The sequence below is a fragment of the Polypterus senegalus genome, chromosome 6 (genome assembly GCF_016835505.1).
Source record: "Polypterus senegalus isolate Bchr_013 chromosome 6, ASM1683550v1, whole genome shotgun sequence".
Taxonomy (NCBI): domain Eukaryota; kingdom Metazoa; phylum Chordata; class Cladistia; order Polypteriformes; family Polypteridae; genus Polypterus; species Polypterus senegalus.
The window spans coordinates 166,738,394-166,760,213 of NC_053159.1; the positions used below are offsets into that span (position 1 = coordinate 166,738,394).

At 37.6% G+C, this 21,820-nt stretch overlaps 1 protein-coding gene across 3 annotated transcripts in view; it reads right to left on the reverse strand.

Annotated features, from left to right (window-relative positions):
* The window catches only part of LOC120531779 (potassium voltage-gated channel subfamily H member 7-like), a 440,320-nt gene that overhangs the window by 216,458 nt on the left and 202,042 nt on the right, over window positions 1–21,820 (reverse strand). For 2 of the 3 annotated variants that reach the window (XM_039757501.1, XM_039757500.1), the window contains exons 5-7: window positions 13,043–13,063; window positions 12,159–12,182; window positions 7,554–7,768 (exon numbers count right to left, since the gene is read on the reverse strand). In XM_039757501.1, the coding sequence (XP_039613435.1) occupies window positions 7,554–7,768; window positions 12,159–12,182; window positions 13,043–13,063 (260 nt within the window). The remainder of the gene's footprint in view (window positions 1–7,553; window positions 7,769–12,158; window positions 12,183–13,042; window positions 13,064–21,820) is intronic. The other variant, XM_039757502.1, reaches the window with a different exon arrangement.

Genomic DNA, 21,820 nt, shown 5'->3' on the forward strand with positions numbered 1-21,820 from the left:
CACCGTTTAAAATCCAAGTCTCAGTGATGAAGAAGAAATCCAGATTATTTGATGTAATAAAGTCTTGCAGAATAAAAGTTTAATTAGACACTGATCTCACGTTCAGGAGAGCAACCTTGATAGAAGTAGAAGAGCTCATTGCAGGATGGGCACGGGTGAGGGTGCGGAGATTATCAGTGTTTACTATTCGATTTCAGACCAAGGAAAAGTGATGCTGTCTTGAAATGGAGAAATTAAATCTGGTGCCCAGCGCCCATGAAACAGTGATGGAGTCCTGAGCAGGAGAAGATGGGTCATAAATGACTCGCAGGCATTGGGAAACAAAGCTCTGGGACTTGAGTCAGTGGTGTTTAACAGCAATTCCGGATTTTTTCTCACGACGACGGCAGGTGCGTTTGCGTCTCCGAGGGGCATTCAACTCACTGATACAGGTGAACACCGGTGTCCAGGTGAAGAAGTCAGGAGATGAATAAAACAAAGGTGGAGGTTCACAAAAAACCCAATCAGGGGATGAAAATTGAGAGGAAAGTATGCCAGAAAATATGTTTAGTAAAGACTCCCAATTATAGGACAGTGACCGTTGGGATAAAGTTAAACGTAAAAACAAAGATAAAACATAGACTAGAGAGATGAGCAAATGACCAGCCACACCAGTCGGCGCCATCTTTACAGAGGAAAGGTATGTGTTCAGCATTTCTTGCATCGCATTTAGTTTCATCCTACATTTACACTTATCGTTGTAGGCACAGAACAAACATGAAACGCATGTGTTCCAAATAACAATATATTATTTACCGTATACCACTCCAGGAACCTCACATGCAGATAAAGAGCTTTGAGTTGGGAGAAAATTTTCCCTGAGTTAAAATGCGGTGGTGGGGGGATGGGATAGCAGGCTGCTTGTTACTTGTGCTGATCGATACATTTGCAAAACAAAAGATGCCAATGGAGAGGTGTGAAGAAATTTAAGGTGGCCCGGGATTACGAGTGTTTTTGTAGGCCTCAGGGATTCTAGTGTTAATCCCAAGGGGAAATTTAGATGCATATAGCATCAGAAATATACAGACTCACAGGACAAATAATGCACCCAATCAATCAATCAATAAATGTATAATGTGCAAATATTTGAAAATAAACTTAAAAAGAGTATGTTTGGATGAAGCATTAAATTGCCTAATAGCAGTGGGCAGAACAGATATGTTCCCCCTACTTTTGACACCCACTGCACGCACAACCTACCTGGAAAGGGGTCTCTCTTTGAACTGCCTTTCCCGAGGTTTCTTCCATTTTTCCCTACAAGGTTTTTATTGGGAGTTTTTCCTTGTCTTCTCAGAGACTCAAGGCTGGGGGGCTGTCAAAAGGCAGGGCCTGTTAAAGCCCATTGCGGCACTTCCTGTGTGATTTTGGGCTATACAAAAATAAACTGTATTGTATTGTATTGTATTGTAACAGATCCACTTCTTAGCACACCGTGGTGGAAAGAACTTGTGGTTAAAAGTGTTCCAAGGCAGCACATCCTGGAGGGAATGGAGGCAATTTTTCATGACGATTTGCCACTTTTGTCTTTTCTACAACAGCTTCCAATATGTCCTGGGTTAGCTCTGTGATGGAGCAGACCTTAGTAATAAATTTTTTCAGGCATTGTGCATCCTTTGAGCTCAGGTTGCTCTCCCAAGGAGACTGCAACTTAGGACACCACACTGGCTATTATGGTCTGAGTGAACATTTTCAACAGCTTGCTGCACACATCCAAAGACTGGAGTCTCCTTAGCAAGTAGGGTTTACTCTGGCCCTTCTTGTACAGCACTACTGTGTTTTCAGATCAGTACAGTTTGTTGTTTAAACCCAAAGGTAGTTAGAGCACTGCAACACTTCCATGTCCTTCCACTGAATGGTCACTGGTCCAAGCTGGAGGTCCACCACCAACTCTTTGTCTTGCTGATGTTGAGTTGCAGGTTGTTGTCCCTGCTCCACAAGACAAAATTCTTCACAGCCTTCCAGTACTCTGACTTGTCTCCATTATTAACGTTGCCAATGATGTTAATCTGCATCCATCCCTTCATGTAGGCCCTCCAACCTGCAAGGATAAACTTGGGGTTGGTGGCAGAATTGGCACTCCAGCCACCATAAAAAAATCTCACACTGTTCCACTCCATCTGAACTAGTGTGGTGCTGAGATGTCATCCGTTGAATGGCTGCACTCAGATGCTAATCTGGGATCCTGAGTTGGTGGGTACGGCAATGCACTATATCAGTTCGTGCTCCTAACCTCCTCCTCTAATCTGAAATTTTCTATGGATGGCAAGCGCTGGTATTACCGTATTTACGCGTGTACCACACGCACATTTTTTCCTGAAAATTTGCATTAGAAAATCAGGTGCGTGTCATGCATGATGAAATTAAATTCTGTAATGTTTACTTCTGCTTGGGCTCGCTCGCTCGCTCTCTCTCTCTCTCTCTCTCTCTCTCACTTGCTTGCGCTCTCTCTCTTGCTCTCGCACTCGCGCTCTCTCTCACTCTCTCTCTCGCTTGCTTGCGGTCTCGTGCTGTCTCTCTAAACGCTTCCTATACAATCACAACGTGCATCATACACAGGGAAAAACAATTTTCCTGATTTTCTTTGTAAAAATTACGGTGCGCATCTTAAACGAGGGCGTGTGGTACACAAGTAAATACGATATACAGGAAGTCTACTGTGTAGAGGGTAAACAGGAAGAGAGACAGGACAATTCCTTGAGGTGCTCCAGTATTATACACCATCATTTCTGACACACAGTTTCTGAGCCTCAGGAGAATGTGGGGGCATCAAGATGCAAAGCCTTGAGTTTTTCCTCCATTGAGCTTTATTCAGTTTTTATCGTATTGGCTATTTAAGTCCTTATCCATAATATCACAAATTCAAGAAGTGACACTAATCTTGAAAATCTGAAACATAAACTTCAAGAACAACATCCAGAATCAAGTCCTATACCAGTTGCTTATTCAAGCACAAGTCTTTTGCTAAATATTTTCTCAAATTTCTTAAAGTTGCAATGCTGTTCAATGTGTGCAGCCCTCCTTTATACTGTAGTATACACATCATAATCTCATGTAATGTGCGAAGGATTGCCTTTAGCAAGCACAGCTTTCAATACTCCTAAATGGTGGCACCCATGTAAACAATCACATTAAATAACAAGATAATAAAACCAAATATACAGTAAATTGCCATTTATATAAATTCATAAACCATCCAAACAACAGAAAGGCACAGAAATGAATTAATTACATGTTTCAGACACTTCCCCTTTTACTTCAACCTTTTTCCTTGGCATTCCTCTCCTCTTTCCCTTCTCCCTGCAAAACCTCTTCTTGAGCCCTATTTACCAAAATCCTAAGGGGAAGTACACAATCATAGTTGTCTAAACAATATTTATAGATTGAGAGCACCATCAGTTTCAAAACCAATCCTCTCATGTCCATACCTGCAACATTTTTATATAAATTGTCATACCTTAATACTTAACTTTCTGTATTTATACCAATTCTGTATTGTGCCTTGATTTATTGCTGCCTATAGTCTGATGATATTGTCTTGTAATTCCAAATGTCAAGAGGATCTTCTTTGTTAAAACTAGGGGTCTTTGCCCCCTGCTCGTTTCACTCACCAACCCCTGTGTTTGGTTTTCCAGATACACACTTTTAAGATTTTTTTTTTCTTTGAATTGTTGCTATTTCATTAGTTTCACTTTTATTTCATAACTTCTGTAAAAACAATATTTGGAATCTTGCGAGTCCCAATATGCTGAATCTTTTTAATGAGGTCAGTGAGACATGTGTTTAATGACTTTGTACCATAATTCAGGATAGGTTTCTCTGTTTGGAATTTCAGCACAGACAAAACGATCCACATCATCAGCAGTTAATAATTTTTTTGCAAAGTAAACAATAAATGCATGTGAGGTAAACTCCGTTTTTGAAATTCTCTGACTTAAACTTCAAAGCCTTACGATATTTACATGCTTCTGACATATCACCTATGTCCATATATTCAATATCTATTCACCTTTTTGTTATTTCTCCGAGTAACAATTTCTCTTTCTTTGTGCTAATGTGATGTTTACTTTCTTTGTTTTGACACTGTCGTTTTTTTCTGCTTTCAAATTATGTATCTTGCTCTACATGTGTTTCGCGCCTACGTTTTTTTTGAGTCTTTTGAATTCCAGTTTTCATTATCTCTAACCTGGTCTGCATGTGTTTTACAATGACTCCTGGTCCGTGGTGATTATTTTCCCTTTTTCGAGTAATAATTTCCATTTGTTTGCGCTACTGCGATTTTTACTTTTTTTTAATACTTTCATATTTCCCTACTTTCATTTTCTTTACCTTTCTCCACATGTGTATCGCGCCGACGTTTTTTTGAGCCTTTCGAACTCCACTGCTTTTATAATCTCTAACCTGCTCTGCATGTGTATAGCACCAACGTTTGTGAACATGTTAATGAAGTTCTACTTTGTCTTTTATTCTCTGTCTTTTAATTCTGAGCCAGATTGGATGTGCTTTGTTTCAATTCCACTTGTTCCTGGCTGATAATTACTTCCCTTATGTTCTGAATTTGCACTTAGATTCTTTTTTTTCTCTCCAATGCGTTTGAGTCTGTTATCTTCGTGCTGCTTTCTTCTTCACTTGGTCGTCTACGTTTAATTGATAACATACTGTCCTTATACGCTTTATATGCGCTGAGGGCCCAGGATCTGTGTGTGCTCAAAGCATCCTTTACACGACTAAGTGTTTTCCTGCCTCTGGGCTTATTTGATATTGATTGTAAGTAGGGCTTGTCTTGCAAGAATCTCATGTTCCATGTCATTGCGAGACGGTTCTGGGTCAATCTCTTGGGACAAAGTCTCGTGTTTAAGGTCCCCGTGAGATGCTCCATGGCCAATCTATTTCATCTTGTAGTTTCTTTTAAGTGTTTTCCATGATCTTCATGTGAAGATCACGTCTCAACGCCCTAGTGTTTCTCTCCAGGATTTTATTTTATAATATAGAGATGAAGGTGCTACAATGATTAGCTTCTTTTTGCCTTCAGAAAGCATTCTCCAACCCTAGAATTATTCATCAAAAGAGCCTTCACTAGAAAAATGGTGGACTCTTAGTCTTATATTAATGTGATGATTTGCTTCTGCTTTTAGAAGTCAGTTTTACGATCGTTAGACCTTTTGATGGTAGTTGGGGAGTTCTGAGACACAAGACAGACTCCTGGGGGATTTAGTTGGGTCTGATACCGAAAGAGTTGACAGAAAATAGCTAAAAGCAGGGTTTGAATGCATAGCTAAATACCTGATTTAAGGCTTAAGGTTTTTTATTTGGTCATGTTTACATAAGAAAACATGAAATTTGCCATTTGCATCCAATAACAGAAAGAAGAAATAAACTAAACAGAGACAAGACAGGTTAAAAACCTACACCAAAATTCTAAAAACAGTTTTACATCATTTGAGAAAAACATATTTTTGTTACAACCTACTTCTATCGGTTTGATTTACTAAATAGCCTGAGAATTTTTTAAAAAACACATACAATTCAATTGAATAAGACATTTTCAATAAAGCCAAATCTAGATATTAGATTTGAAATCACAGAAGAAAAAGTACTTTACTAACAATTAAAAGTATGACAGCTTTCAGTCATTTAGAAATATCCAGTTTGCAGTGACCTCATGAGAGCAAATGTTAAATGTCTTTATATAGCTTATACGAGCTATGGAGGGAAAATGGTTAATTTCCTTCAGTATTGTTATTCTTTGAATCACATTACTATTTATAATACTTGACTTTTCTTTCCTACCTACAGTATCTTATCTTATGTAGAACCTTTCATACTGTATCTCTCTCTAACTGCTCTACTTCTTTTAGCATTTTCTTTGTAGCAAATCACTCTGCAATTTTACTTTTCTATTATGTACTGAATTCTCTCTGCAACTACTAACATGGTTTAATTTCACAAATAAAAGAATTAAGTGTATCTTGTATTTCCTTAGGAGAGCAATTTTCAACCTTTTTCATCTAACGTAACGAACTACTAAAATTCTGCAGCACACCAAAAATAATAGTTTTTGCTGATCTGACTAAAAAGGTACACATTTGATTGATTTACAAAACAAATAATAATAATAATGATAGTAATTACCTACCCTAATTGCTCCAAAGTAGCTTTTTAAAAAAAATTTTTGAAACTATTTATTTATGATACTTTGTAATAAAAAAATAATGCTCAAAATTATCAGGTGCATTTACTTGTATTTTGAGCAAGTGGAACAGTGGCAGCGCTGCTGCCTCACACTAAGGCGATCACGGGTTTGTGTTCCAGGTCCTCCCTGTGTGCTTTTTGCACAGTTATCTGAGCAGCGACAAAATCACTGTATAAATGTAAAGATCATTATTATTATTATTATTATAGGTGTGTATGCATGATCAACTTCAGCTGCAGCATAGTGGGGGTTAATAGGAACACTAGATGTGCTCGAAAATAGGATGCATTCATTGCAATAATTACACAGCATGGTGTGCATGCAACATAAACATAATGTGTATATTACTGAAGTAAATGTTCATATAAGTTATACAAAATAATTTTTAGTATACACATTTTTAACAGGTTGAGAAATGTAAACTGGTTATAAATGCATGAAACTACACATTTATTGCTTTATATTTCACATATAGTATATTATTAAATTGATATACAAATCATATAAAACGGCATATATTTGCATTGTGGACTTCTTTTGTGTCATATTTCTTTAAAGAATTAATTTGTTTTACAAAATCTTGAGGCACACGGGTTGAAAATCACTGCCTTAGGATGCCAAAGCAGTTCAGCACAAATGGCCCAACAGAGCATTTATTAATATGCATCTGTCTCCTGGTACTCTGGTTTATTCCTATATCCCAAAAGATGTTTGTGTTTTTTTGGGTGCTGAATCAAAATTGGGCTCATATGAGTGCGCATAAGTGGCTCTATTGTGACCTGGAAAGTGTCTGATCAGATTTTAAATTTTTTCCCTAAGTCTGTTTGGACTAACCTTTTGGTACTCCTAGTTCCCTTCTATATTCCAAAGATGTAAATGCTAATTTTGACTCTGAACTGGTATGGTCTGAGTCAGTGTAGGTGTGTGCATCAGTGTGCCCTGTTATCGATTGTGTACCATCCAAGGTGGGTCTATCTCATGTACTCCCTGAACTAGACAGATTGGTAAGAAGAATGACAGATGAACGATACACAGCATTATCATCTAATCAGGTGAAAGCAACTCAAAAAGTCTGACAAGTGTCATTTAAACTGAAAAGGTTTTGGCTATGTAAACAGCAGCACCACTCTTTAAACCACATAATCAAGTAAAATATGCAATGCAGCAATTGAACATTCTAATATATAAAGACATAAACAATTTTGTCACTTTCAGGAAGTAACATATAAAATACACAACCAGCAAAACAGCATCTGTGGTGGAGGATTTTGGGAATGAAAGGGTCCAAGAAACAAAATAAAAATAGTTCAGGCAGAGCTCTTACCTGTGTAACTTTCTCTGTGACATTGTGAGTCCTGTCTTTGACTTTGGGAGCAATAATAGTTTTCTCAGAAGAAGGAGGTGATGATGTCTTCTTCTCATTTTTTACATCAGAAAAGTTTAATGTAATTTGAGGGATTTTATTTATTGTGCTGTACTTGTTGAGGTTTGAATCTGAAGTGGAACCAAGGAGGCTGGACTTTATATGATTGAAAGGCCCTGAAATGTAAAGAATAAACCAGTGAAAGGTCATAGAATTTCAATTCTTTAGTTTAATGATCTCAGTTGCAGTTCTAAATTTTGATCAGGTAACTCAAGATGTTTGTGACTTTCACTTTTGCAGAATGTTAGAAAGAATTAGTGCACTGTCAATGAATAAACGTTTATTTGTATATAATCCTTTTCCTACCAATTGTATATAGTGCATCTTATATCTCTTTATTTACCGATCCATCATATAGTTGCCCACCATCTGTTGTGTATAGTGCCTTTCATATCTATCTAGTTATCTAGTGTATATAGTGCCTTTAACATCTATCTATTATCAAAGTCCACCTTTAATTTCTGTCCATATAATGTGTCAAATGTATATCAGACTACAAAGGCAGCAGTATAATAAGGGTGATATATTTGGGTTGATTTAAAACATTTTGACTTCCATTGGTCTGCAACATTATTACTTAACTTGAATCTGCTATTCTATTTTTGCAAACTGGTAATTTCCAGAACATTTATTAACGGGGAAACAGCAAAAAATGATTATCCATGACAACCAGGATTTGGACAAATACACTTTTTCAACAAATCTTTAGTACTAGAGTGTTGTACCGTGTTAGCCATTATGAATGTAGAGAAAAGCCAAGCAAAACGACACCTTTTATTTGCTAACTAAAAAGATTACAATATGCAAGCTTTCAAGGCAACTCAGGCCCCTTCTTCAGCTTGCATATTGTAATCTTTTTAGTTAGCCAATAAAAGGTGCCATTTTGCTCAACAAATCTTGAACTACAAGAAGCAAACACCATTGTTTCCACTAAAGTTTTCAATAGCAACAGAGTAAAATTAAAAATTATTTTTAGTAGTCAGGGGAACAGTAGCCACTTTAAGGATTAGTACCACCAAAATGTCTGCAGGTTATATTGAGCCATTGCTGGTGTCTATTTAGATCAGATTAGTTGCATATCCAAATGCTGGCGCTTTTTCAAAAGTTACTTTTTTTATTAATTTATGGTCAGATATGTTTACAGTCTGATTTCAGTATTTTAGCCTTATCTTTAAAAAATGTATATAAACTAAATAAAATTTCAGCAGAAAGATAAGACAAGCGACTTGTGTTTACAGGCACTCATGCTTTCTAATGGCTGTTCGGTTAATTAGATGGTGATGACAATAATTTTATCAAAGCCTTTTTTGTGATTTAATGATTACTATTGCTAAATTTGACCAAAGTAGTATATGAAATATCACACCATGTCATTATGTAAAGATTTCAGAGTTTTCTACACAGATAAAGTGCAGAAATAAGGGACTAAAATAACTTTTCCATTCACAATTTACACATTTTAAAAAATATGTTTTAGACAGCACGGTGGTTAGTGACATTGCCTTATGGATCCAGTGTCCTGTGCATACACAAAAGCTAGTTGGTGTCCTTTTGGAGACTGAACATTCTTTGTGAATCTGCATAGGCTTTCTGACCATCTCCTCAAACAATTGTGTATTAGGTTAATTGGTGGCTGTCAATTGGCCCTGAGTTTGTGTCATTGTGTGTGTGAGTGGGCTCTGCAATGAAATGGTGCTTACCCAGAGTGTAGAATTCTATTGGATTGAATTTTTCATTGTGTTCTAGATGTTTGAAGACCTTCTAGTAAAGCGAGTTTGGGGTCTATGAAGGTTCAGAAATTTTTTGTAATAAAAACAGCGTGGCTTATGCTCTGTGGGTGAAGGAGCATGCTGTGGCAAAGCCATGTGACTGCAGGGATATTGATGAGGGATTTTGCTAATTGCATTTAATGTGCTCAGACGTAGTTGGCACCTCTGTCCCTTATCAGAGCTCTTCCTCTACTGATGCTTTGTAAGTGTTATGAAGTCCAAAAGCAATGTTTAATAAAGGTCCTGTTACATAAGAGTAAATGAGTAATAGATGAAGTTTTCTTCATACTTTGTTGTTTTTATAATATTGTTCGGTTAAGTTATTGTTTGTTTAATTGTGTATACTTTGTTATTACTATTCTGTCTGGTTATTGTTTAATATTTGTGGGTGTCTTGCAGTTCTCCTATTTCTCATGTATTTTGTGGGTGGTTCCCCAAGAAGCTGGGACACCTGTTCATCTGCATTAAGGCATAGCTCCCAGCCCTAAAAAGAACTGTGGGAAATGCAGTCCTTTATGGTTAATTAGCTTGAAGTATTGGCCTTTTGTTTTATTCTGTTTCTCTGTTATTTTTTACTTCTCTGCACAGGTTTTTTGATTTTATTTATTGGATTTGTGTACTTGTGATTTTGTTGCTCAGGAATGCCTTTTAGATAAATTCTTTTGCCTATTTTTGCTGTTTTGAGAAATTTAGTTGTTTTTCTTTCAAGTTTGGAAATAAATCTTTCTTTGCCCTTCTTATACAAGACAGAGGTGGACATTCACCCCCTTCCCTTTTAGGGCAGTCTGGTTATTTTTTGACATTATGAACTTAGTAAGGTAAAGCCCATAAAGCCAGCCTAGGGAGTAGGCACCAGGTTGACCATAAGAACACCTTTTCTGGGTAAGCTGGTGGGTCAGGTCTGCTCCATGGCTTATTTTTTGAGGCTGCACCTCACTTTGGCTATTTTGTGTCAGCAATCACAACATTGCTGTTACTGGTCTTTAAAACCAGTCCGGTGACATCAAACTAGCAATGGAAAAAAACTGATGGTAACAATGAAAATAATGAGCACAATAATGATGAATAATTCTAACAACAAAGTGTCAACAATAAACAATCCAGAGATGAAATGCAGTAAATGGGGTATCCCAAAAAATAGGACTGGCTAAATAAAAATGAAAATAACTATAATATTAGGAAGGAAGGAAATTATGAACACAAATCAGAACATATAATAATGGAATCCTAAAACAACTATACATAGACTATGCCTAGCCATGGGATTTGAAACCTGGACAAATGATCTGTAAGACCAGATGTGCCACCATGCCATTAATGACTTAATAACAGCACACATAAACAGTATCAAATTTAGATATATGCTGTATTTTGTTTAATATCATTAGTCTTGTGAAATGCATAATATTATTCATTCTGCAATAATTAAATTACATAATCTAATTAGTATGCTGTCTTTATATGGTATTAATAAATGAAACACTTGATTGCTTATAGCATTATAGAAAAAATACCAAGGTTTATTTATATATGTCATAATGTATTCCAAAATCGTGTATCCATCTAGCTTCTAAACACACTTATTCCATGTTACTGTTAATGGGAGCTGGAGTGTAGCAGTAGCATTTGGTTCAAGTGAGTCAACCAAATCACCAGTTTACATAACGTGCAGCTCTTTGAGATGGGGGGAAAAACTGGTGGAACTAGGGTTTGAATCAAGGACTCTGAGGATATAAGGCAGCGGTACCAATCACTGTGCCAACCCATTAAAAGTGTATAACTAAATAATTTATAATAGTAGAGAAACCATCAGAAGCCATTCCCTCACATGCTGATATGTGAAAGGTTACATTTCCTTTGATGTACTGGCAGCTAAGCATGGAACAGAATTAAGAGCTAATTACTAGCTTGAGGTTGAAACATAATATTACAGAAGATGGACATTTGGAGATGCACACATATGAAGATTAAAATATATAGATATAGTTTTATTTTCTGATGTGGAATGAAATCAAAATAGCCAAGCTAGTTTGTTTCTTTGTAATTTATTATACTGATTCAATCTGTCTTATGCTGTGCTGTACTCCATTAAAATTTGCCAATGTTTGGCTCTAAATTAAGAAATATTGATGGCAATGTGTTAAAAGTAAAACAGTTTTCCATCTCCTGTTTAATACATTTAATCTAAGTCTGGGCCCAGGAAAAAATAATGACCTTGTACAACTTTACAATAATGGAAAATGCTATAGAAACAATTTGCAGCTTAATTCAAAAACATTTAGTAGGAAGTATTATAAGCATTTCCAGTTCCAGTGACCTTGAAATTACTTTAAACAGGCTTTAAAATGGATACATTGACTTGGTGGATGAATATAATAAGCACAATGCTGAACAGTGCCTGTTGCTGCTGCATATGGATGCACAACTATTTGATCAATTTAATAAACACCACTGACTCAGAGACATTATTTATATTATTTTCATATACAGATATATTGGTGTATATGTGATACTGTATAAACACAGATAGATAGATAGATAGATAGATAGATAGATAGATAGATAGATAGATAGATAGATAGATAGATAGATAGATTATTATTGCAGGAGCATAACTTGTAATAGTTGTTATAAGCATAGCCAAAGAAAACAGATGCATAAATTATAAGAAAAAATGAAAATGAAACAAATTTCATGCTGATCTTTAAAGAAACATAGAAAAAGCTCAAAGCCATACCCCCTGCCATCCAGGAACGGGAAACTATTTTTTTAGGAGACAGAAAGGGGAGAATGTAAAGAGAAAGGGCATAGAGTTTATTGTATTGGTACACAAAATGTTAATCATTAGTCCAACCTATATTTTGTTGCTGTCATTCCACTTGGGATTTGCCTCTTTAAAATTATTTGTGCAATTTAATTTTGATCATTCATCTAAAGTCTTGCTCATAATGAGAATTTAGAAACGAATCCCTGACTCAAGCAGAGAAGATTGTGTCCCTGGTTTCTGCTCACCTCTATGAAAATATCAAACTTTGGCCAGCATTTGTTATTCTCTAAAGAGCACACATACACACACAAATCAAAACAAAAACAAACAAAACAAATAAAACACTCATTTCATTGGCTTCTCAGCAATACATGCTTGATTGCTCATTGGTCACTCAATTGCTATAAATGCACATAAAATAATTTGCCAGTCCAGATGCAACCAAACACCATGAAGCAGGTTCTGCTTTGTACAAGTCACTTGTTCATGCGTCTTGATTAAAGTCCATTAGGTCATGTAATTATATATTACTATCTGTGTGCTTCACTACATTCCATTGTCCAGCAGGAAAAGTGCAAGTTTTTATAAAAAATTAAAGGACAGATATTTTGGATGAGCTTTTAATTATTAGTATTATTATAACAAAAATACATATGCATCCAAAACATCATGCAGATTTGGTGCAGATCTGCAATTTTCCTGTGGTAGTATATCTATAAAAGTTAATAAAAATATCAGTAATACATTAAAGACAATTCAAAAATAATCATAATAAATTAAAAACAAGTAATCATGCAGCAGGCAAGAGGTAACCAAAAAGGACAAAAGGGATTTTTTTTTTTTTTTTTTTTTACCTTTGATATTGCGACCATTGTCTGAAAAGCAGCAAAGTCATGTTGGAAGGGAAAGGAAAATAAAATAAGAAATATAGGAAGCAACAGATACAAAATAACAAACTGAAAAAAAAAAGAAATTCAGCTTTTCAAAGGATCACAATACCATATTTTGCCTCCTCTGGTTACTTTACATAAAAGGTTAATTATGAAATTCAGTTTTGCTCATGTATTTGATTTGTTGTGCAGTTATGGTGACCCAGAGTGTAATATGGCAGTCTAGATGCCTGCCCATCACAGGACACGACCTACTCACTCACTAACTGGGCAAGTGCACAGCTATTAATCAATCTAATATGCAATCTGAAATAGTCTGAAACTTATTGAAATACCAAGATCCAGTTATGACTGCTGAAAACCAAACACTGCCTTCCAGAAAAAAATCTAAAATTGTATCCGTTGTTGATAGTTGTAGCATGATGATGTGATGAAGTTCTTTTGTCCCAAACACCTTAATAACTCATCACCTTTAAAAGAAATATAAACTCTGCTCTGAACTGTAGAGTTGCACAAAACAGGAATCTATGTCTCGATCAGGTAGCAATCAAGAGAAACAGGGTCAAGAAGGTAGACAATGACCCCAAACATTGCTAAGCAAAATTACTACATAACTACAAAAAAAGAAATTACATGATGTGATTGACACTCAACTAAACCTCACAGAAATATTGTGACAGAAGCCATCTGGGAAGTCCTCAAAAGTTACAGTTTTGATGGAAGATGTGTTGGAGGAATTGGGTTAAAAATCTCCATAGTCACATAAAGGCATGATAAATAGTTATCGCAAAGTGACTGGTTAAAGATTCTAAGGGGTGACTACTATTTTTTTAAACATAGGGACACTTAATACTGGGTGTCTTGTTTTTAAAAATGAATCATTCTCTCAGGAACCCTTTCTCTATTATTAGCATGTGGGTCGAGCTCTGAAAAAAATCCACATAAAACAAATTCAAAAACATCTTCTAGTTAGATCTACAAAACACAAATCATTTTTAAAAACTAAAACTGAAGTTGGTGCTTCTTTACATCCAACTTAACCCTATTTCCAACCACATTCAATATCTGAAATATTAAGGATAAAGAATGACAATACATTTAATACTTATTTCTTATTCTTTTTTTCAGTATGCACTTTTAATATTCACTGTACCCTGAATAGTGTCAACTGGAAATAGCTCAACAATCAATTAAAGGACAGATAATTGTTGGTTTCCATTCATGTTAATCAGTTTCTGCTTTGTTTTCTGTGTGTTTTAACAAATCTGTGTCTTTATGTGTACTAATTCTGTACTTAGTAATTTGCAAAATCTAAACTTACATTTTATTGGAGATCTTCTCACAGAACTCTGTGTCTGCACTCAGTGCAGAGCGATATACCAAAATAAAGTGAATTGAAACATATTTCTGCTTCTTCTGACTGCTTTCACTTTTAATACAAGTACCTCATTTGTTGAATTAAGCCTATGTCTATAAGAGCTCAATACCCTGTTTTAGAACAGTAGGGAAGTACATTTTGAGCAGCATTGTAAGGAAAACAGCATTTGCCCAATAGTTAGTGCACCGTTCTTTGATCTCATATTTTTGAATACAGTGATTTTTCTCAAGTGTTTTTAGATCCTACCAGGGGCATAAAGACCCGGAAAACAGAGCTCCTAGGATCATTGGGACACGCAAACCCCTCCACCACGATAAGACAAACTGGTCCTAGGTGAGGGCTGAGACAAAGAGCGGTTCAAGAAACCTCCTATGAAGAATAAAAAATTTTGAAGGCGTTTTCCGTCGCCCTGACACAGGTCACCGGGGCCACCCTCTGGAGCCAGGCCTGGAAGTCGGGCTTGATGGCGAGCGCCTGGTGGTAGGGCCTGCACCCATGGTGCTCAGCTGGACACAGCTCGAAGAGGTAACATGGGACCACCTTCCCATGGGCACACCACCTATGGGAGGGGCCAAGGAGGTCGGGTGCAGTGTGAGTAGGGTGGTAGCCAAAGACGGGGACCTTGGCAGTCCGATCCTCAGCTGCAGAAGCTGGCTCTTGGGACGTGGAATGTCACCTCTCTGAAGGCGAAGGAGCCTGAGGTAGTGCGCGAGGTCGAGAGGTTCCGGCTAGATATAGTCGGGCTCACCTCGATGCACAGCTTGGACTCTGGAACCAATCTCCTTGAGAGGGGCTGGACTCTACCACTCTGGAGTGTCCCCCGGTGAGAGGTGCTGAGCGGGTGAGGGCATAATTATTGCCCCCCGACTTGGAACCTGTCCATTGGGGTTTATCCCGGTGGACGAGAGGGTAGCCTCCCTCCGGCTTCAGTTTGGGGGACGGGTCGTAACTGTTGTTTGTGTGCATGTGCCGAACAGCAGTCTGGAGTACCCACCCTTTTTGGAGTCCCTGGAGGGGGTGCTAGAGGGCATACCTCCTAGGGACTCCCTCGTTCTGCTGGGAGACTTCAGTGCTCACATGGGCAATGACAGTGAGACCTGGAAGGGCGTGATTGGGAGGAATGCCCCCCCGATCTGAACCCAAGTGGTGTTTTGTTATTGGACTTCTGTGCTTGTCACGGATTGTCCATAACGAACACCATGTTCAAGCATAGGGGTGTTCATATGTGCACTTGGCACCAGGACACCCTAGGCATCATTTCGATGATCGACTTTGTGGTCGTGTCATCGGATTTGCGGCCACATGTCTTGGACATTCGGGTGAAGAGAGGAGTGGAGCTGTCAACTGATTACCACCTGGTGGTGAGTAGGCTTTAATGGTGGGGGAGGATGCCGGTCAGGCCTTGTAGGCCCAAACGTGTTGTAAGGGTCTGTTGGGAACGTCTGGCAGAGTCCCCTGTCAGAAGTAGCTTTAACTCCCACCTCTGGCAGAACTTTGTCCACGTCCCGAGGGAGGTGGGGGACATCGAGTCCGAATGGGCCATGTTCCGTGCCTCTATTGTTGAGGTGGCTGACCAGAGCTGTGGCCGTAAGGTGGTCAGTGCCTGTCGTGGAAGCAATCCCCAAACCTGTTGGTGGACACTGGCAGTGAGGGATGCCGTCAAGCTAAAGAAGGAGTCCTACAGGACTAACGGGCAGCTAACAGGTACCGGCAGGCCAAGCAGAATGCAGCTTCGGTGGTTGCTGAGGCAAAAACACGGGCGTGGGAGGAGTTTAGGGAGGCCATGGAGAATGACTTTCGGACGGCTTCGAGGAGATTCTGGTCCACCATCCGGCGTCTCAGGAGGGGGAAGCAGTGCAGTGTGAACACTGTATATGATGGGGATGGTGTGCTGCTGACCTCGACTCGGGACGTTGTGGGTTGGGGGGCGGAGTAATTTGAAGACCTCCTCAATCCCTCTAACATGCTTTCCTATGAAATTAGCAGTACATGTCTGTGGCTTATTCTGTGTTTATTTTAAGCTTTTTTATGCTTTCACAGCACTGTGAAACAATCCATTTCTTAGTGTAGTGGCCACTTAAAAATGACCTTGTTCAATGATATACATTTTAAAAAGACTTGGTATTATTGAATTTCTTGTAAATGAATCAGTAAATTATATCCATTTAGTCATCACAAATGTCAAGCGTGGAGTAAGGCTAAGATGAGTTTGCTTGCTGTCACTTCAACATTGCTACAATGTCCTGATGAACTCATTTGATGGAACTAACAAATTATAACCAAAAAGCTCTCAATTTCCACAGGAAGAGCGCATAGCATTAAAAGTTTTTTTTTATTATTTAGATTTGCTTTGCTGTTAAGAGACGAGGAGAAATCTTTCTGTCACACAATACTGACGAAAAAAAATGAAATGGCAATTCTTCAGGAAAAGCAGTGTAAGGTTACCCCTTCAGCAAGAAAACCCATGGACATAGTTGGATGCATAATGGGTAATTTTGCTGAGCTTAATGGGACATGGTCAGACCGTTAACTCAAATTAATATACTCAAGCTGTTTAAGAATAGTTTACATAACAATGCATGACCAAACACAAACATGTAAATATAGGAAGCAATCATTAAGCTTATGTAGACAATTCTAGCCCAATCCAGCCTTGAGCCCAGATCTTGATGCTTCAGATTTCCATTTCTCGAGACTCCTCTAGGAAGTTATCTATAGGTGATAATGAAAAAAATAAGATGTGCAAAATGCACGTGCACTGGTACAAGATAGGGATGCACACTTCATAAGTCATGTTTTAGACGTACAGTATAACTTTCTTTGCGCTACAAGGGGGTAGCCCTGGGTAAGAAAGAGTGCCATAAAATATTAGTATAATCATGTGATCTAAAACCAGAAGGACAGCACCAGGCAGGGTGCAATAGCAATGTAATGGTTTGCAACCTTGCCTTTCAAGCAGAGTATTTTTCCATTCATTTCATTTTACCCCAGCATTTCCCTAAACATTTTTACATGGCCCCAAGCTGCCATGAGTATGGCAATATTGTCTCTGGAGTTAGTTATTGCAACTCAGTATTTGAAGTGTTCTTCTTTGCATTTATATAGCTCTTTTCTTACTATTCAAAGTGCTCAGCAATTGCAGGTTAAGGGTCTTGCTCAAGAGCCCAACAGAGCAGAGTGCCTTTTGGCATTTACGGGATTTGAACCGACAACCTTCCAATTGCCAGTGCAGATCCCTAGCCTCAAAGCCCTCTCTCCACCAACCCTAAACTATCAATGCATTTTTTGTTGTATGTGAAGGTAACCAGCAATCTTAACCCAGCAGCTGAATCAAATCTCATAATAAGTTAGGAACACCAGCTATTTAGTCTAAACACAATGATTTTTGCTACTTTAACTTTACAGCAGACTTTTGAAGTAATACCCTTAACAAAGCTGGGAAACACGCCTAAAGTACATCTACATAAATAAAGGTGACCTATCTGTTTGTATTGGCATGACTCAAAAACAGTTGTACATATATTCATGAAAACTGGGCAATAATTCAGGGATAGTCCACCTCTGAAATAGTGTATGGGTGTCCTCGATGACGGAGGGGAGGACTTAGTGAATCTGATACTGTTGAATATCTGTTGTTGAGCACTAATTTCCTCTTTTATGATGTCTGGGGACCTTAAAGCTGACTGGCTCAAGGTGAATGGCAGTCTGACTAAAGTGGTTCAGGTACAGGAAAAGTGGCCATAATATTAATGAGACATGATAAAGGGGTTTATCTAGTTTTATCATTACATTTCAAATGGCTGCAAGTCCCTATGACTCTGAGATTTTCAGTCAGAGATCTCCAGTAAAACTACTTCTTTGACAGCATGTCACTTGTTCAGACAAGTATAAAAGAAAATTAACAGTGACAGCTTAACTGGAGTGTTTGTTTCGTCCACCCTGCCCGCTTAAAAAACAATTCTAGATTTAAAAAAAAACAATTCTATATTTTTTATTTATTTATTATTACTTATTTTGTGTATACTATTTATGCATTATTTTCTTATCTAATTTTAGTTTGTTTTATTGTCATATAAATACATTTTTGATAACTTGTAAAGCACTTTGAACTATTTTGCTTGTATGAAAATGTCCTATAGAAATAAATGTTGTTGTTGTTGTTGCTGTGATTCCAGTTCCACATAGGGCACACTCAAATACATATTCAATGTAAAGTCACCAACTCATCAAATATTACCCTAAAGTAAAATGCTCTGAGCTGGCAGTGATATTTTACATCACAAGACCCTAATCTAAATTGCAAACTTACACCCAGTGCTCTGCAAGCTTACACTACACACCTCTTGACAAAGTTAAGTTATAAACAATCTGGACACTGTAATAAGAGCCTCTCCAGCCTGAAATCACGTCAATTTAATATCTGGCATCAATAATTTGGGTTAACTGTCCTTTTGGACTCTACACCAGTCAAAAATGATTAAGGAGTGATGGGGAAGACCCCAGTAAGAACACGAAAAGTAACATCAAATCTTTTTAATGTACTTTCCTATAGTTCTTACCTCAGTAGATAGACTCTGAATGTTTATAGTGTGGACTATGGCCAGCAGCTTATCCTGGCTAATACCCCCAAGCCACCAGAGGGAGCCCTCCCTGCGACGTGGAGATGCCTCGAATTCCAGCAGGGCATCACGGACTATGGAGTTTTAATGCACAGCCCTGCTGGATAATGTCAGGGCCATCAGGGGACGTTGCAGGGAGGCACAGAGACATTTATTTTCCAGACAGCCCGGAAGTACATCCCAGTCACATGGACAGAAGAAATGATGTACTTATGGGTTGAAGAAAAGGAGTTTTCACCTGACCCGGAAGTGCTGGATAATCATATGGAATGAGGGAAGCACTTCCGGGTCATGGACTATAAAGGACTGTGGGAGATCCCAGACGGGCGAGCCGAGTCGGGTGGCAGGGTGACAACGCGTCTGGGAGTGGAGGATTTGTTTATTGTATTGGTTATTGTTTATGAATATAGTGGAGTGGAGGGTGCTTTGTGTACTTTATTATTGTTCGAAAAATAAATAATTGAACTTTTATCTGGTGTCTGGCGTCTGATCCGAGGGTTCAAGGGGACGACAGCGCACCCTAACTGTCACAATAGGTTTATAGTTACGACCTGTAGTAGTCTCATAGGTCAATTACTTTATTTACTTGCTGAAACCTTTTAGAATATAAGATGTGTTCTCAGACAATAGTCCTACAGCTACGGTAATTCCATTGCTTCTGCTCTTATAAAAGGCAATGTATGCATTGTTTTTACCTATTCATTAATCCATTCATTATTTTGGGAGTATGTATAATGTAATATAGAGTTGTCTGGGGAGCCTGAGCCTGCCAAGTTAACTCTAAACACAAGGCAATAACCAATAATTGCTGGGTTAGTGATCCATTATAGGATACATTCACTCACACTCCTACACTTTCTCATAATAGTAGTAGTTTAGGGTTGACAACCAATGCAAGCTGAATACCCTTGAAAAGGTAATGACTCCCTTCCCTCATAGAAACCCCAGAAAATTTCAGGAATATCAATATTTATTTTTGGTATTTTTCAAAATTGTGTTTCTTGCTTTGGATTATTTTATAGGTGAAATGGGCAACAAAACACAAAAAGCAACTGTGGATGATCAAAGTGTTTTTACAGTTTTATCTTCGGAAATAAGTAAGTTGACTAAACTGGATGAATGACTATTTACCAGTCATCTTAAAAGAAAGGAAAAAAGCATTATTATTAATAACACTAAAATAATAAGTAAAACAAAACATCTGATCAAGTGTACATGAAGTGGCAACTTAAAATCATTTACAATGTTTTGGAGAAAGGAGTAATGTCATCCTCTATTCAAGACAGCTGTTGTTGTTACATTATCTTGTATCAGTTTTACTGAATAAAAGAATTTGTAATTATGGATAACAGGCCTGCCTGAGCTGCAGTCTGCTCTTATTAGATAATGTCATTTGTATTTGTCACTATGACATTATGTTATCTGAATTGCTGCCCATTTATTACTCTTAATTGAGGATATAATTTTTATTTGGAGATAATGTTACTACAGCTTTATCTCAGCTACACTGCTAACAGCTCTTATTTGAAGATCTTGTATTGACTGGGTGACATTAATACTGCTAAACAATTCTTTCCAAACAGCTGCATTTCTATCACTCTTAGTTTAGAATGTCATTTGTATTTGTGGGTGGCTTTATCGCAACTATACAGTTTTATCTGAACTGCACTCTGCAATTGTCCTTATTGAAGGATCTAATTTCTATTTATGGTTGATACAAGCACAGCCACACAATCCTATCCAAACTGTAGTTTATCTAATTGCTCTTTTTTGATGTTATTATTTGTATTTAAGGGTAAAAATGCAAGAGCCACACACTTTCTTCTGAACTGTACTGTTAGACATCTAAACTGCTGACTGTCGCTCATGTCTACCTGTGTCATTTGTATTTGTGGGTGACTATAACACTACAACACAATTTGATCTTGAATGCACAGTGTATTGCTCATATATGAGGATCTCATTTGTACTTTTTTGGCTAACACTATCCCTAGTGAAGTATTGTTTAGCTACAAGGTACAATTGAGGATATCATTTGCATTGGTGATGAGATTACCACCACTACATAAGTTTACCTAAACTGTTATTGGATTAGAATTTCAGAAACAACATTGTTACAACAAAATCATCCATAGCAATATTATTTTTATTTACGGATAACATTATCACTGCAAACTAAGTCTTTCTCAGCTTCACCTTGTCTATACCCAATGTGATGATCCCTTTTGTATTTGTGGGTGACAATACCACCACTATAAAATTTAATCTGAAATGTACTTGTAGATACAGTAGTTCTTTTTTGAGGATATCATTCACTTCTGTGGGTAACAAAATCATTACTATACAATTGCATCTAAACTTACATTTGTTTGCTGCTATTCGGTTTTATCTGAACTTTACTTTGCCTATAGCTTTTACCTGAGGATCTTTTTCAATTCTGACAGAGACATTATCACTACTACACAGCTATGTCTAACTATCACCCTTTGCCCTCTGCCTCAGTAAGAAGATGGCTTTCCTGATTTGTTTTTATTTGCTCAGATGCTTGATATTACTCTGAAGCTTATTAGTGTCATTTTTTATTTTTTCCTGTTGGTTATGTTTTTTTACCACAAGGTATGCATGGTACATACATGCACAAGGTTTTTTTTTCAGGGCAAGGCTATTTTTGTTCTCTTTTGATGCATTTTTGATACAACTGAATAGCTCCTGCTGTGCACTCAATAGTCCTAGAGAAGCCTAGCA